This window comes from Dendrobates tinctorius, unplaced genomic scaffold (genome assembly GCF_039654945.1).
Source record: "Dendrobates tinctorius isolate UK_male_01 unplaced genomic scaffold, ASM3965494v1 ptg000037l, whole genome shotgun sequence".
In the NCBI taxonomy this organism is placed as follows: Eukaryota; Metazoa; Chordata; class Amphibia; order Anura; family Dendrobatidae; genus Dendrobates; species Dendrobates tinctorius.
This window is the reverse complement of record NW_027361705.1, coordinates 23,405,936-23,422,528: the sequence shown is the minus strand read 5'-3', so window position 1 is coordinate 23,422,528 and position 16,593 is coordinate 23,405,936. Positions and strand designations below refer to the sequence as shown.

General features: G+C 43.2%; 1 protein-coding gene across 8 annotated transcripts in view; it reads left to right on the top strand.

Moving 5' to 3' along the window:
* Positions 1 to 16,593, top strand: part of TKFC (triokinase and FMN cyclase) — a 29,490-nt gene that overhangs the window by 8,293 nt on the left and 4,604 nt on the right. For 6 of the 8 annotated variants that reach the window (XM_073573918.1, XM_073573915.1, XM_073573919.1 and 3 more), the window contains 10 exons: positions 381 to 562; positions 8,321 to 8,399; positions 8,803 to 8,892; positions 9,007 to 9,041; positions 10,059 to 10,143; positions 11,152 to 11,241; positions 11,330 to 11,446; positions 11,539 to 11,655; positions 15,388 to 15,549; positions 15,622 to 15,728. In XM_073573918.1, the coding sequence (XP_073430019.1) occupies positions 381 to 562; positions 8,321 to 8,399; positions 8,803 to 8,892; positions 9,007 to 9,041; positions 10,059 to 10,143; positions 11,152 to 11,241; positions 11,330 to 11,446; positions 11,539 to 11,655; positions 15,388 to 15,549; positions 15,622 to 15,728 (1,064 nt within the window). The remainder of the gene's footprint in view (positions 1 to 380; positions 563 to 8,320; positions 8,400 to 8,802; positions 8,893 to 9,006; positions 9,042 to 10,058; positions 10,144 to 11,151; positions 11,242 to 11,329; positions 11,447 to 11,538; positions 11,656 to 15,387; positions 15,550 to 15,621; positions 15,729 to 16,593) is intronic. The other 2 variants (XM_073573917.1, XR_012231826.1) reach the window with 2 other exon arrangements.

The window sequence follows — 16,593 nt, the reverse complement described above, 5'->3', positions numbered from 1 at the left end:
CCCCTAGACCTCCAGCAGCTTGGATTGTGGCCTCTCCACGCCTCCTCCAGACTCTGGGCCCTTGATTTCCAAGGTTTAGTGTGAAGTATCCACCATCATTGCACCTGTACTTTGTATCACCACAATCTATTTATCTGGCACAACAAATTCCAATAGAAGTTTGTTTTCTACTCACCTGCTCTCCAAATTATATTTTTTGCCATGAAAAAAATGCTAATAGTTCCGCAAAAAAAAAGTCCTCAAATTGCCACATAAATAGAAAAGCTAAAAAGTGTTCGATTCTTGGAGTGCAGAGATGCAAAGCCGATAAGAGCCATTAGAGCTGCAAAAGGCTAATGTTACCGTCCAAACACAAAGCTCTTTTCTTTATTTCCTGACAGCTGGAGTTCTGTTACTGGTGAAGAATTACACGGGGGACCGTCTGAACTTTGGTTTGGCTCTTGAGCGTGCAAGGAGGGATGGGGTGGATGTGGAAATGGTGGTGGTCGCGGATGATTGCGCTTTCGTCTGCCCTCGCAAGGCTGGACGTCGAGGGTTGTGTGGCATCATACTGATTCATAAGGTGAAGGGCACATCTCTCCTAATGTGAGGATATCAAACCATAGGTGACAAATGATCTGTACACAGTATTGACGGGATCCTTCTGGGATTGCAGTCACAGCTAGTGGCTAAATGTAACAATGGGACCCTTAGGCCAAAACTTGATGTGCACCCTTGCTTTACTAGACAGCATAGATTCTTCAAAACATGAATGAACCCCGATCCCGGGCATTGGGAAATCTGCTAGAATTCTGCAGGGATCCACCCATCCACTCAGATTTCCTAATTGCCTGGGAATAGCGTTCCTTATGTTTGGCTAGATCTCTACTTTCCAGTAGAGAGGTACATGACATTTTTGGATCCAAGGATCACATTTTTACTTTTACTCATTTTCTATGATTGCCAGATAATAAGAATTTCTTGTACTCAAAGTAGGTTTAGTCTAGATTTGACTCCATTGTATAATTCTTCAAGGGGTTGTCCATCCTCTTTTAGGCTGTGTTCACACGTATCGTTTTTTTGCGTTTTCGCTGCGTTTTTTTTTTTTTTTTTTTTACTCGAGGAATCGCCGCGAAAACGCAAAAAAATGCATCCCATGCAATCCTATGGGATTCCGCAATGCTGTGCTAATGCTGCGGAATCTCATAACTGAAAAATCCGCAGCATGCTCATTCTTTTTGCGGAATCGCGGGGATTCCACACCCATAGGATTGCATTGAAACGCTCATTTTTCGCATGTGGCTTTTCCCACCATGTGTGAAGTGAGCGCTTCATGTGCGGATGGTACCCAAGGTCTGGAGGAGAGGAGATTGTCCTCCAGGCCCTGAGTACCATACCCCTGTAAAAATAGAATAAAAATAAAAAATATTATTATTCTCACCTTCAGACTGCCACTGGAGTCCTTCCCGCCTCTCGCCATGCACCTGGCATCTTCTGGTCGCAGTAATGCTTTGCGCAAATGACCGCGATGCGCGACGTCATCGCAGGTCCTTCACACAAAGCATTACTGGGACCGGAAGATACCAGGAGCGCTGCAGAGCAGATCGGGGGCCGTCGGAAGGTGATAATAACATTATATTATATATATTATTTTTATTTATTTTTTTTTTTTTTTTTTTTTTTTTTTTTTTAACGATTTTTTACTATTGATGCTGCATAGGAAATATCAATCGTAAAAAGTTGGTCACACTTGTCAAACACTGTTTGACGAGTGTGACCAACCTGTCAATCAGTTCTCCCTTGGTGATCCACTGCTGTTATCAGCAAAGACATTTTTTTTTCTGTAGTATACAGTGGGTACAGAAAGTATTCAGACCCCTTTACATTTTTCACTGTTTCATTGCAGCCATTTGGTAAATTCAAAAATGCTCACTTTTTTTCTCATTAATGTACACTCTGCACCCCATCTTGACTGAAAAAAGAAAAACTGAAATCACATGGTCATAAGTATTCAGACCCTTTGCTCAGTATTGAGTAGAAGCACCCTTTTGAGCTAGTACAGTCATGAGTCGTCTTGGGAATGATGCAACAAGTTTTTCACACCTGGATTTGGGGATCCTCTACCATTCTTCCTTGCAGGTCTTCTCCAGTTCCTTCAGGTTGGATGGTGAACGTTGGTGGACAGCCATTTTCAGGTCTCTCCAGAGATGCTCAATTGAGTTTAGGTCAGGGCTCTGGCTGGGCCTGTCAAGAATGGTCACGAGTTGTTCTGAAGCCACTCCATTGTTTTAGCTGTGTGCTTAGGATCATTGTCTTGTTGGAAGGGGAACCTTTGGTCAAGTCTGAGGTCCAGAGCACACTGGAAGAGGTTTTCATCAAGGATATCTCTGAACTTGGCCGCATTCATGTTTCCTTCAATTGCAATCAGTCGTCCTGTCCCTGCAGCTGAAAAACACCACCATAGCATGATGCAGCCACCACCATGTTTCACTGTTGGGATTGCATTGGGCAGGTGACGAGCAGTGCCTGGTTTTCTCCACACATACCACTTAGAATTATCACCAAAAAGTTCTATCTTCGTCTCATCAGACCAGAGAATCTTATTTCTCATAGCCTGGGAGTCCTTAATGTGTGTTGTTTTTTTTTTTTTTTTGCAAACTCTTTGCGGGCTATCATATGTCTTGTACTGAGATGGGGCTTCCGTCGGGTCACTCTGCCATAAAGGCCCGACTGGTGGAGGGCTGCAGTGACAGTTGACTTTATGGAACTTTCTCCCATCTCCCTACAGCATCTGTGAAGCTCACTGACAGTGATCTTGGTTCTTCTTTACCTCTCTCACCAAGGCTCTTGTCCCACAATAGCTTAGTTTGGCTGGATGGCCAGGTCTAGGAAGACTTCTGGTGGTCCCAAACTTCTTCCATTTAAGGTTTATGGAGGCCACTGTGCTCTTAGGAACCTTGAGTACTGCAGAAATTCTTTTGTAACCTTGGCCAGATCTGTGCCTTGCCACAATTCTGTCTCTGAGCTCCTTGGCCGGTTCCTTTGACCTCATGATTCTCATTTGGTCTGACATGCACTGTGAGCTGTGAGATCTTATATAGACAGGTGTGTGCCTTTACAAATCAAGTCCTATCAGTTTAATCACAGCTGGACTCCAATGAAGGAGTAGAACCATCTCAAGGAGGATCACAAGGACATGGACAGCATGTGACTTAAATATGAGTGTCTGAGCAAAGGGTCTGAATACTTATGACCATGTGACATTTAAGTTTTTCTTTTTTAATAAATTTGCAAAAATGTCTACATTTCTGTTTTTTTCAGTCAAGATGGGGTGCAGAGTGTACAATAATGAAAAAAATGAACTTTTTTGAATTTATCAAATATCTGCAATGAAACAGTGAAAAATTTCAAGGGGTCTGAATACTTTCCGTACCCGCTGTAAATGCAGCGGACAAATGTCTAATCCGGGGATGGGCAATTTATTGTCCCAATGGTCCACAGGAGAAACTGGAAGACACAAGCAATTGGCAGAACTTATTTCTGCTCAATATTAATGTTAAAAACACAAAAATTGAGCTTGGTTTAAGTTGGTACACATGCAGCATATAAACGCATGTTCACATTGTGGCCATAAAGCATACAAAACCTACAAAAGCCAAAATGAGAAAAACCCTGCTGTAATTAAATAGAAAGCAAAAGTGCATTTAAGTAATACAGAGTTCTTCACAAAAAAAATACTTCAGGTTCAATTTTTTTTTTATTTTACCAAGGGTAACAGGAGAAGTTGGACTGCAAAAAGTTATTGTGTAATTTGTCCTGAGTACGCTGATACCTGATATGTGGGGGGGAACTACTGTTTCGGCGCATGGCAGAGCTCAGAAGGGAAGGAGCGCCGTTTGACTTTTTCAATGCAAAATTGGCTAGAATTCAGATCGGACGCCATGTCACATTTGGAGAGCCCCTGATGTACCTAAACAGTGGAAACCCCCCACAAGTGGCCCCATTTAGGAAACTAGACCCCCCCAAGGAACTTATCTAGATATGTGGTGAGAACTTTGAACCAACAAGGGCTTCACAGAAGTTTATAACGTACAGCCGTACAATTAAAAAATCATTTTTTCCACAAAAATGTTTTCACCCTCAATTCTTATTTTTCCAAGGGTAACAGGACCCTAAAAGTTATTGTGCAATTTGTCCTGAGTACACTGATACCCCACATGTGGGGGTAAACCACTATTTGGGCGCATGGCAGAGCTCGGAAGGGAAGCAGCGCCATTTGACGTTTTTGGCTGGAATTGAGATCGGACGCCATGTCACATTTGGAGAGCCCCTGATGTACCTAAACAGTGGAAACCCCCCACAAGTGGCCCCATTTTGGAAACTAGACCCCCCAAGGAACTTATCTAGATGTGTGGTGAGTAGTGTTGAGCTTTCCGATACCGCAAGTATCGGGTATCGGCCGATATTTGTCGTATCGGAATTCCGATACCGAGTACCGATACTTTTTTCGTATTGGATACCGGAATCGGAAGTCCAAAATGCAATGAGCCACTTTTGTGGCTCTGATTGGCTGCCGAAATGACGTCATCATGATGCGCTGTCTGTGCGCATCATGATGCGCCGTCAGTTCGGGGCTTCGGGGGGGGCTGTGCCGACTGTCCTGGGGTCTGTACCGGCCTGCCGGTGGTCTGTGCAGGCTCCGGGGGGATGTGCCGGCCTGCCGGTGGTCTGTGCAGGCTCCGGTGGTCTGTGCCGACCTGCCGGGGGCTGTGCCGGCCTGCCGGTGGTCTGTGCAGGCTCCGGGGGTCTGTGCAGGCATCGTCCGATGGGACTACAAGTCCCATCGGGCGATGCCTGCTACCATGACAGTGATTGACACATTAGCCAATGATGGGACAGTAGTAGTCCCATCATCCGGCTAATGTGTTGAATGTAAAAAAAAAAAAAAAAAATTTACATGCTACATATATAATACATGTAACATACATACAGTGGGGCAAAAAAGTATTTAGTCAGTCAGCAATAGTGCAAGTTCCACCACTTAAAAAGATGAGAGGCGTCTGTAATTTACATCATAGGTAGACCTCAACTATGGGAGACAAACTGAGAAAAAAAAATCCAGAAAATCACATTGTCTGTTTTTTTTTCATTTTATTTGCATATTATGGTGGAAAATAAGTATCCTCTCATCTTTTTTGCCCCACTGTACATGCTGCATACATACTACATACATAATACATATATACTACATGCATGCAACATACATACAACATATATACTACATGCATGCAACATGCATACAACATATATACTATATATACTACATGTTACATATATGCTACATACATGCAACATACTACATACATGCTACATACATACTACATACATACACTACATGCATGCAACATACATACTACATATATACCACATGCATGCAACATGCATACTACATATATACTGCATATATACTACATGCATGCAACATACATATATACTACATACAATACATACATATAGACATACAGTACATATAACATAGAGTACATACTCACCGTCACTTGTCACTTTGATCCCCGAAGCCATTGTCGCCCTGAGGAATAAATATCAAAATAAAAAAACACCAATATACTTACCCCGATCCGCAGAAGTCCACGAGGGTCCCACGTCCATCTTGCATGGAGAACAGCAGCATCAGCTGATGCTACCGTTCTCTACCAGCTCCAGGAATACAATGACGGAAGGTAGGTATCCTTCCGCACTGTATTCCTTCACCACTGTAAAAAAAAAAAGTCCCTAGTCTCACTTTATGCCATTGCTGCGTGGGAAATTCCCACGCAGCAATGGCATAAAGTGAGACTAGGGACTTTTTTTTTTTTTTTTTTTTTAAAGTGGTGGAGGAATACAGTGCGGAAGGATACCTACAGGAGAAATTGGACCCCAAAAGTTGTTTTGCAATTTGTCCTGAGTAGGCTGATACCCCATATGTGGGGGTAAAACACTGTTTGGGCGCATGGCAGAGCTTGGAAGGGAAGGACCACCATTTGACTTTTTCAACGCAGAATTGGCTGGAATTGAGATCAGACGCCATGTTGCATTTGGAGAGCCCCTGATGTGCCCAAACAGTGGAAACCCCCAATTCTAACTCCGACCCTAATCTCACCCCTAAGCCTAATGGGAAAATGGAAATAAATACATTTTCTTTTAATTTTATTATTTTTCCCTAACTAAGGGGATGATAACGGGGGGTTTGATTTACTATTTATGGCAGTTTTTATGTTTGGCAGCTGTCACACGCTAAAAGACGCTTTTTATTGTAAAAATAGTCTTTGCACCACCATATATTGAGAGCTATAATTTTTCCATATTTAGACCCACTGAGTCATGTGAGGTCTTACTATTTGCGGGACGAGTTGACGTTTTTATTGGTACCATTTTCGGGCACGTGACATCGTTTGATCGCTTTTTATTCCGATTTTTGGGACGCAGAATGAACAAAAACCAGCGTTTCATGAATTTCTTTTGGGGGGGTGCGTTTACACCGTTCCGTGTGCGGTAAAATGGATAAAGCCCTTTTATTCTTCGGGTCAGTACGGTTACAGCGATACCTCATTTAGGTCTTTTTTTTATGTTTTGGCGCTTTTATGCAATGAAAACAATTTTAGATCAAAAATAATTATTTGTGCATCGCTTTATTCTGCGAGCTATAACTTTTTTATTTTTTCACTGATGATGCTGTATGGCAGCTCGTTTTTTGAGGGACAAGATGATGTTTTCAGCGGTACCATGGATATTTATATGCGTCTTTTTGATCGCGCATTATTGCACTTTTTGTTCGGCGGTATGATAATAAATCTTTATTTTTTTGCTTTGTTTTTTATTTTTTAAGGGGTTCGCTAAAGGGGTTAACTAATGGGGCAGTTTTATCGGGCGGGTCGTTACGGATGCGGTGATACCAAATATGTGTACTTTTATTGATTTTTTTTTTTTTTTCCAAAAAATGAATTTATTAGGGAATTATATATTATATTTTTTTTTTTTTTTTTTTTTTTTTTTTTAAATTACTTTTACACTTTTTTTTTTTTTAACTTTATTACATTGTCCCAGGTGGGACATCACTGTCCTGTGACAGATCGCTGATGACAGCAATCTGTCACAGGCAGTGTGCAGGTTTCCTCCTTGCCTGCGCTTTGCAGGCACTGAGGAAGCCAGCTCCCTTGCAGGCCCCCGAAGGTCCCCGTCGCCATCTTTGATTCGGGGGCCTGCAGGGAAGGAGCCCCCCGCCGCAGCGCTGCACATTGCGCTGCGGTGGGGGGGCTCAGGGAAGCACGGAGGGAGCCCCCTCCCTGCCGATGCTTCCCTTTAACCCCCGGTAAACCGTGATCGTGTTTGATCGCGGGGTGCAAGGGGTTAACGTGTCGGGGGCGGTCCGTGACCACCCCTGACACATTGTGCCGGGTGTCAGCTGTGATAATCAGCTGACACCCGACCGCAATCAGCGGCGCTCACCACGTGGGCGCCGCTGATCGCTGTGACGTACTATCCCATCCCTGGAAATTAAGTCCCAGGGCACATGGACGGGATAGTACGTCACATGACAGAAAGGGGTTAATTACAGCAGGGTTTTTCTCATTTTGTCTTTTGTAGGTTTTGTATCAATATTAATGTTATAGTATAAAGAGAAGTAAAGATATGGTTTAGATCAGCCTTTACTGGAAAGAATACTTGTGACGATAAGCGTCAGGGAGTGCTGACCACGGAGCTGCACAGATCAGGTGCAGAAGCCCCCAGCATCGCATGTGGTACGTGCTCCTGACCTGGGTAGACACACAAACCTTAGCCTTAGACTCCGGGCAGACGCACATACCACATACGATGCTGGGGGTTTCTGCACCTGATCTGTGCAGCTTCGTGGTCGCCGCTCCCTGACGCTTATCGTCACGAGTATTCTTTCCAGTAAAAGCTGATCTAAGCAATATAATTACACACTGGATCCAAGCCAGCACTGCACCATTGCTTAGTTACATTTTGTTCCCAGTTTTGGGCCTAATTTGTACAAGTCTGGTCTAATACATGAACCAGTCCTCCAAAGAGAGCAGAGCTGTTTGTATCGGCCTTCCACAGCGGATAATGCGCAGGGTCTTAGGGTTCAGATATGGATCCAGGAGAGGAAACGCTGATCCCCAGAACATAATCTAAATGTAGTAACATTCATGTACAGACAGCGACCACGACCTTGGGAATGGTTAGAAACTACGTGACTCTAACATGTTACGTCACTACTCTCATCTTTACTCATGGTTTGTTTTTTTTTTTGGTTTTGTTTTTTTTCCACTACTTGTAGATCGCTGGAGCTCTAGCAGAAGAAGGAAAAAGTTTGCAAGAAATTTCTTCATTTGTGAAAAGTGCTGCTGCAGGAATTGGTACACAAAGCTGCATTATTTTCCTACCATAATACTGAATGTATGAGACTGTTGCATTGCATTTCCTCTCTCCCCATCACCCTGGCCTAGTGAACATGCAGTTACATCTGTATGCCACTAGGTGGGGCAATTGCCGCTCTCTGATAGTGAGACCCTGTCTCTTTTTTTGTCTTCCTACTCTGGTATCTGCCACACCTGGGGGCCACTGTCCTTCCTCTACCGCGTAGTGAACGAGCTGACGTGCTGGTAACTGATCGCGCTGTTAGTTCTTCTGTTACAGAGATCGCTGGGATTGGTCCACATATCGGCATGCAGATTTATCATGGCTTCCCATGTCATAAGTATATATGTGATCTGAAAAGTGCTGACTACTGAAGTGCGCCTTATCTCTGACCTTCTGTAGGTACACTGGGGGTCAGCCTCTCACCGTGCAGTGTGCCAGGCTCGGGACCAACTTTTAGCCTTGGCTCTGATGAGCTAGAACTGGGACTAGGTATGCCGACTGACAGCAGGAGCGCAGTGCTGCGATATCTGTGTGACCTGTGTATGGCGGCACCTTAGGATCACTTTTCACTTGGTAACATGTGAACGGTTTGTGTTTGCTCAGGTATACATGGAGAAGCCGGGGTGCAGAGATACAAGGTATTCCGCTGACAGATTGTCATCTTTCACGTTGTTTATGGTGAAGGTGAAAACCCTGGCCAGATGGGGCGTACTTAGAAAAAATGGGAACTCATAGCATAGATCAAAATAAGCTCCATCATTATGATCCTTAGTTCTCCCCCCAGGAGAGATGGGTCGGCTGTTTCTTTCCCTGCCATACTCCTTAGACTAATTCTTCACCCCTATTGCTTGTTTAAAAGGTTGTCCAAAATAAGACCAACATGGCTGCTTTCCTCCAAACACAGCGCTACAATATAGTGTGTGGTGTGATCGCTCAGCCTCGCTCATGCAGGGCCACCTGTAGTGTAGGGGTCTCCAGTCCTAGACAGTGATGTTGGGAGTGGTAGTCATGAGTTAGGATGCTCCTCTTATGTGGATGTGTGGTCCCCAGAATCCTGATTAGATGATTGGGGACATTAGAAAAGCGCTGCTGAAACAGTCCGGGCAAAAAAGTGCAATTGTATTTTTATTAAATAAAATGACTTTTCCCCTATCCTATGGTGCGTGGACTCAGCACATTGTATTCTTCATTTCTGCCCTAATAACGAGGTATGGCAGTGTTCCTGTATCATTTTACGGGTTTGAAGCCTTTGATACAAACCTGAGTATCACTTTAAAGAGACATCCAAAAATAAGAGCCAGAGCACCTGCTGGTAGAAGTGCAATCCATAGGCGTGTGTTCACACTGTGGCCATTTAACAAGCAGAAAGTAACATAAAGACAAAGTGAGCAAGGTCCTGTAATAAGTAAATGAATAGTAGTAGTACATGTAAATAACATGGGGCACTTAGTTGACTATTGTGATCAAGCTAAAAAGCCATCCCACCGCGACAAGGTGACAGTACCTATCGCTCGTAGTGCACCCCACATTAGACCGGGGCCTACACACCATTTAGGCAAACCCCACCACCGCTATTAGGGCCCTTGAAGGAAGCTGGGCCAAGTCCTGTAATGTCTTCTCCTGATTGTCTCTACTTTGACATTTTAACGCAACAGATAATGTCTTGTGATGAAGTTGTGAAGATCATGATTGATCATATGACTGATCCAGGCAGCAAGTCGAGAGTGGATCTACGGTCAGGTGAGCACAACCAGACTTTACCTGTAGATTTAAAGTATAAGGGGTGCCAAACATTTGTTCGTCGGGTGAAATGAAATGTAAGCTTGCTTGGAAGTAATAATTCTCGGCAGCACATCATCCTGTGTAAAGAAAACTGATAATCGCAGACATTTGTGCAACTTTTCAAAGTGTTCTACACCAAATTTCTGCGGCCAAAATCTTTACATCATTCAGTAGGTATTATAAGCGCTCGTATCAATCTGGTTATTTTTATGAACATTCGCTTTGAAAAGACAAAAAGTTGAGTTTGTGCAAAAAGTTAGTAATTTTTAGTATTTTCAAGACAGATTCAGCCAACTGCGCCAAAATGCGCAGGACGGGGTGTGGTGATGCCCTCTCATCTAATATATGATGAGCTTTGGCGTTCCTTATGCCACATATCTTTTCTTAATTAATCGAGCGCAGTGTCTTGCCCAACCTAAAAGATGCCAGTCTCGATTCACCAAGACTGGTGTTGGTGCCATGCTTAATTCATGAAGAGGAATCAATCTGGGGTGTCTTAAACGTGGCAAGCGCCTCCGTGTGCTTCACCACAAGTCTTACTCCAGTCCAGAACTGGAGTAAGATTTGTTGCATAGGGCATGCTACAGCTCATCAAGCAATTTTGTGACCTTTCAAAGTGTTTCACACCAGATTTCTTGTCGCTAAATTCTTTACATCACTCTGGAGGCATTATAAGTGCTGCTATCAATCTGGCCAAACAATTAGGTATTTCAAGATGGCCGCTTTCAGATACGCACAGGTAAATCAGTAGATTTACACCATTGAACAGCATCTATCACACCCATTCATGTAATAAAAAGGTGCAGAGAATCATCAGAAACTGGTCTTCATGGACATCTAAAATCCTGGAGAAAAAAATGCAAATTTAATATGATGAAAGCCAAATTGTTGCATTTTTGGCAATGCTGTGTCCAGTTTTAGTTCTGTCCATGGACGGCTTTTTCCGTGATTTTCTTGTTCCTTCAGGGGACGCCATTATACTGATTGTGAATAATCTGGGAGGTCTTTCCTGTCTGGAGCTCCAGATCGTAGCTGGCTCGGCTGTGCGTCTTCTAGGTGAGTACAGATGCCTGACCCATTCTTTCAGCTCAGCCTTCCATACACCCCATTACCTCACAGTAACACTAATCATCTCATGGTGAAGAGGGTCGCGGGCTTCACATCGAGCGTGCCATGACTGGATCCTTCATGACGGCTCTGGAGATGAGCGGAGTCTCCCTCTCTGTAATGAAGACATCGGCAGAAATTCTGCTGCTCTTTGGTAATGACGCCTTGACTTTCTGCTTCAGGCCAATTACCCGTGCTTCATTTTACTGTCCTTTTCTAAAAACCGTTCATTGTTTGTGTCATCAGACAAGGACACGTCTGCTCCTGCTTGGCCGAGAATTCCACCCGTTTCTGTAACTGGTCAGACGCGCACTTTCCCATGTGCTCCTGAAACCCCACAGCCGAAGGAGGCTCACCCCGACAGTAAGTGCGATGTTGTGTTCGTATAGTGGCATCCATGAAGCATATTGGTCATCTACTATAATCCCCATTACAGTTGTATCCACAAATCTGCCAGTGAGAAGATATAAATTACTTGTCCTTAGTCATCATGTACTCCTACTGATGAGTGGTACTTCTATGTGGTCTGAATTACATAAAGAAAAATATTTGTCATTGGGACCCAACTTATAGGTTCATATGTGCAAAAATTAGATTTGAATTAAAATTAATGAATTTTATTTATACATGATTAAAACCCCTTTCCGACATCGGGCGTAATAGTACGCCAATGTCTGACATCCTCCCTTTGATGTGGGCTCCGGCGCTGAGCCTGGGACATGTCAGCTGACATTTTTCTTTATGCAGTTAGAAGGTTTGGGCAAGAAATTTCATTTGTGACTTAAAGCAATTTTATCCCAATGAGAAACCCATCCAATGTAAAAGATCTCAGAAAAACAATACACTTTCCAAATAGAATCCAATTCCATAAATGCCCCCTTATTCCACATCAGGCCTCCTACATACCTGATCTTCTACTTTGCTGCTAACTGCATAGTTCATCCACTGCAAGGCTCCTCCTGCTGTGGCCGAACATGGGCAGCCGATATCTAGTAGAGTGCACATGGAGAGTGCACGTATCGTTCACGTGGGCACAGGGAGACAGCGGAGTTCTCATATGTGCCAGTCACAGCACCCGTATGATGCAGGCACACAGTGATGTACTACACACGTGGTCAAAATTGTTGGTACCCCTCGTTTAATGACAGAAAAACCGACAATGGTGACAGAAATAACTTGAATCTGACAAAAGTAATAATCAAAAATCTATGAAAATGCACAAATGAAAGTCAGACATTGCTTTTCAACCATGCTTCCAGAGAATTAAAAAAAAAAAAACTCATGAAATAGGCCTGGACAAAAATGATGGGACCCTTAACTTAATATTTTGTTGCACAACCTTTTGAGGCAATCACTGCAATCAAATAATTCCTGTAACTGTCAATGAGACTTGTAGACCTATCTACAGGTATTTTTGGCTCACTCAAGAGCAAACTGCTCCAGTTGTCTCGTGTTGAAGGCTGCCTTTTCCAGACGGCATGTTTCCGCTTTTCCCAAAGATACGCAATAGGATTTAGGTCAGGGCCCATAGAAGGCCACTTCAGAATAGTCCAATGTTTTCCTCTTAGCCATTCTTGGGTATTTTTAGCTGTGTGTTTTGGGTCATTATCCTGTTGCAAGACCCATGACCTGCAACTGAGACCGAGCTTTCTGACACTGGGCAGCACATTTCTCTCTAGAATCCCTTGATAGTCTTGAGATTTCATTGTACCCTGCACAGATTCTAGGCACCCTGTGCCAGATGCATCGAAGCAAACCCAGAACATAACAGCGCCTCCTCCATGTTTCACAGTAGGGACAATGTTCTTTTCTTGATATGCTTCATTTTTCCATCTGTGAACATAGAGCTGATGTGCCTTGCCAAAAAGTTCCATTTTTGTCTCCTCTGCCCATAGGACATTCTCCCAGAAGCCTTGCGGCTTGTCAACATGTAGTTTGGCAAATTCCAGTCTGGCTTTCTTATGATTTTTTTCAACAATGGTGTCCTCCTTAGTGGTCTCCATGAAGTCCACTTTTTTTCTCATACAACGACGGATGGTGCGATCTGACACTGATGTTCCTTGAGATTGAAGTTCACCTTTAATCTGTTTTAGAAGTTTTTCTGGCCTCTTTTCTTACCATCCGTATTATCCGTCTCTTTGATTTGTCATCAATTTTCCTCCTGCGGCCACGTCCAGATAAGTTGGCTTCAGTCCCATGGAGCTTAAATTTCTGAATAATATGTGCAGCTGTAGTCACAGGAGCATCAAGCTGCTTGGAGATGGTCTTATAACTTTTACCTTTAACATGTTTGTCTATAATTTTCTTTCTAATCTCCTGAGACAACTCTTTCCTTCGCTTCCTCTGGTCCATGTTGAGTGTGATACACACCATGTCACCAAACAGCACAGTGAGTATCTGTAGCCCTCTATACAGGCCCACTCACTGATTCCAAGATTGTAGACACCTGTGATGCTGATTAGTGGACACACCGTGATTTAACGTGTCCCTTTTGTCACATTATTTTCAGGGGTACCATCATTTCTGTCCAGGCCTATTTCATGAGTTTTTTATTTTTTAGAAAATTCTTTGGAAGCATGGTTGAAAAGCAATGTCTGACTTTCATTTCTTCATTTTCATAGATTTTTTATTTATTCTTACTTTTGTCAGTCAACTTATTTCTGTCACCGTTGTGGGTTTTTCTGTCAATAAACGAGGGGTACCAACAATTTTGACCACGTGTGTATGCAGTGTCTGCATGCGCTATGGCGGAAGGCGTGCAGCAACCTGTGATTCCTGCATTGTACTCACAGTGAATGTAGAAGTGATCACTGCACGCTCCCAGTCATAGTGTACCAGCTGTGTAGAGCGTCACTGTGTGCCTGACTGGCACATAGTCATGAGTGCTGCTTACCACGGTCATTGAATTGTTCAGAAGAATTGCCAATGCAGTAGACGCAGCAGTCCTGGCACATCATTCAGTTTTTCAGTATAATTTATGCACATAACATGGTTCCATTGGATTTAGGGTGATTCAGAGTAAACTTTATTTGGTATTTTCCCTGTTTACATGCACTTGGGCACTTCAGTATCAGGGCAGTTGTTTTCCATTAGGATCTGGTGGATTTTTACCATCAATATACATTGGCAGTTCCTCTATTTTTTTGAGCAAGGGTGATAGCAGGATATTGTTTAAAAAAGAAAAAAAAGTAAATTCTTGCATCATACCTTTTGGTTAATGGCACTATCATCTATTTCCATGCCTTTTAAATAGGATTAATTCCAGGTTTGATACTAGCCCTATTTTTGTGTATTATTGCTTGTCCCCTTTCTTTTACTCTGGATCTTGTGAAACCATTTAGCTTAGTAATAATAGCATTACCCTGTACTGAATGTGTCAACTTGCTGCTCAATTTCATTAGTCTGACAAGTAGCATCCATTACTGTATATACTTTGGTATTTATTTGAGGTATTAATAATAAATGTTGATATATTTTCTACACATTCCTTGTGCTCTTTGTCTTTGGGCTCTGAACAATTTAAGCTATATGCGGAGTGTGACCCATGCTTTTTTAGGTTTTGTAAGTACTAACATGTATGCTTACCACGGTCATTGGCCTGTCCGGTCTCGGTCTGAGAGCCCGCTATCTGTTTGGGCCCATGTGAAAGGTATGTGCTCTCTCCATCTGAATACTACAGACCTCATCTGTGCGTTATTGGACACAGCAGGAGAAACCTACTATGTGGTTACAGGCAAATGAGAAGACTAGTGATCGGATACATAGATATGCCAGCTGTAGGATTTAAGGGTCCATTTCTATAATTGAAGTCTATTTGAAAAGTGTGTGGTTTTTCCAAGATATTTTAGATAAGACTGATTTATTTTTATTATGGTAAAACCCCTTTAATTGGCACACACGCAGCATCCACAACTGTGGAGGGTTCCCTTGTGTGAGATGGGACAGATGAGATGAGGGCAGCCCACCGATTCTCTTCTCTGGGTATAGAATTGCTGTTGATATGCTACTGTATCTTGATCTTTGCATTAGCACAACTGTAAAGAACTTAGACGTACAAGCATTACAGTAGTCTGATATATTGAGTGTTACACATAGACTCCTTTGCCATCCTTGTGTTAGCCGTGAGCGTGCAGATCTACAGCCGGGTGCTTGGGTACGTGTGCAGCTCTCTTCTATCCCTCGAGGAGGAGTTAAATGATCTGGACCGGGCTGCCGGGGACGGTGATTGTGGGAGCACACATGCAAGAGCAGCCCATGGTGAGTTACAGCTTATGACATGGGGATGTATGATGCTGCCGGGCATTGCTTCTCAGTATTGAATCTCTGCAGCTATCAAGGAATGGACCAGCAGTGGGCAGCTTCCCTCTCACCCGTCACGGTTCCTGGCAGCGTTGTCACATGTACTGCTGGAGAAGATGGGGGGCACTTCAGGGGCGGTGAGGAAATATTGCATTAATTTGCAACTGTATTGTCTAAAGTATAACTTTAGTTCTAATAAATATCATATATTTGTATTATACATTGCTTATGCAATGCTATCATATTCCACAGCACTTTACATACATTATCATAGCTATCCTCATTGGGGCTCACAATCTAAATTTCCTACCAGTGGGATTTGAACCTAGGACCCCAGTGCTTTAAGACTGCTATCACGGGTACAACCAAAACGGAGAAGGGCCAGAAGACAGCGGCGTCTGATTACATGAACTCTCGCAGTGGTTAGAAATGCTTCATCCATCACACTAAACAGTGCAGGGTTTTCTTTGCTCCGTCATTGCTAGGGTTAATCAGTACAGTTGATTTCCTGAAGCTCTGCATCCTGCATTGTTTCAGCTGTTCTGTTTTGGGTACTTCCCTCTGGTATATAGGCTCGCCACTGGCACGTGGGAATTGCAATTGTTAGTGATTCTACTTCCTGGATTGTTGGTGAAGAAGTTCCATTGTTTGGAGTAAGCGGTTAGAGTTGTTCAGGAGATTTCTGCATATAGTTGGTTTGCAAGTTATCCAAATCCTCTCCCATTTTGGTTTCCCCTTCCTATTTCTCCCTTGTTTCCTACTGTTTTATGAGTGTATTTGTATGATTGTAGTTTTCTTTTATCCCTGTTTGTCTTCCCCTGTCAGTCTGGTTAGTGTAATCCTATACACTTCGGCCTCACACCATCCTGGGTGGGGGAGAGAACAGATTAGAGTTAAATTAGGAGAATAGCAAGGTAAGCGACCCCATCGTCCTCTTTCCTGTGTAATCCAGGGTACAGGGATAACTTAGGGCACCGCTTAGTTTGAGGGATCAGGTAGGTG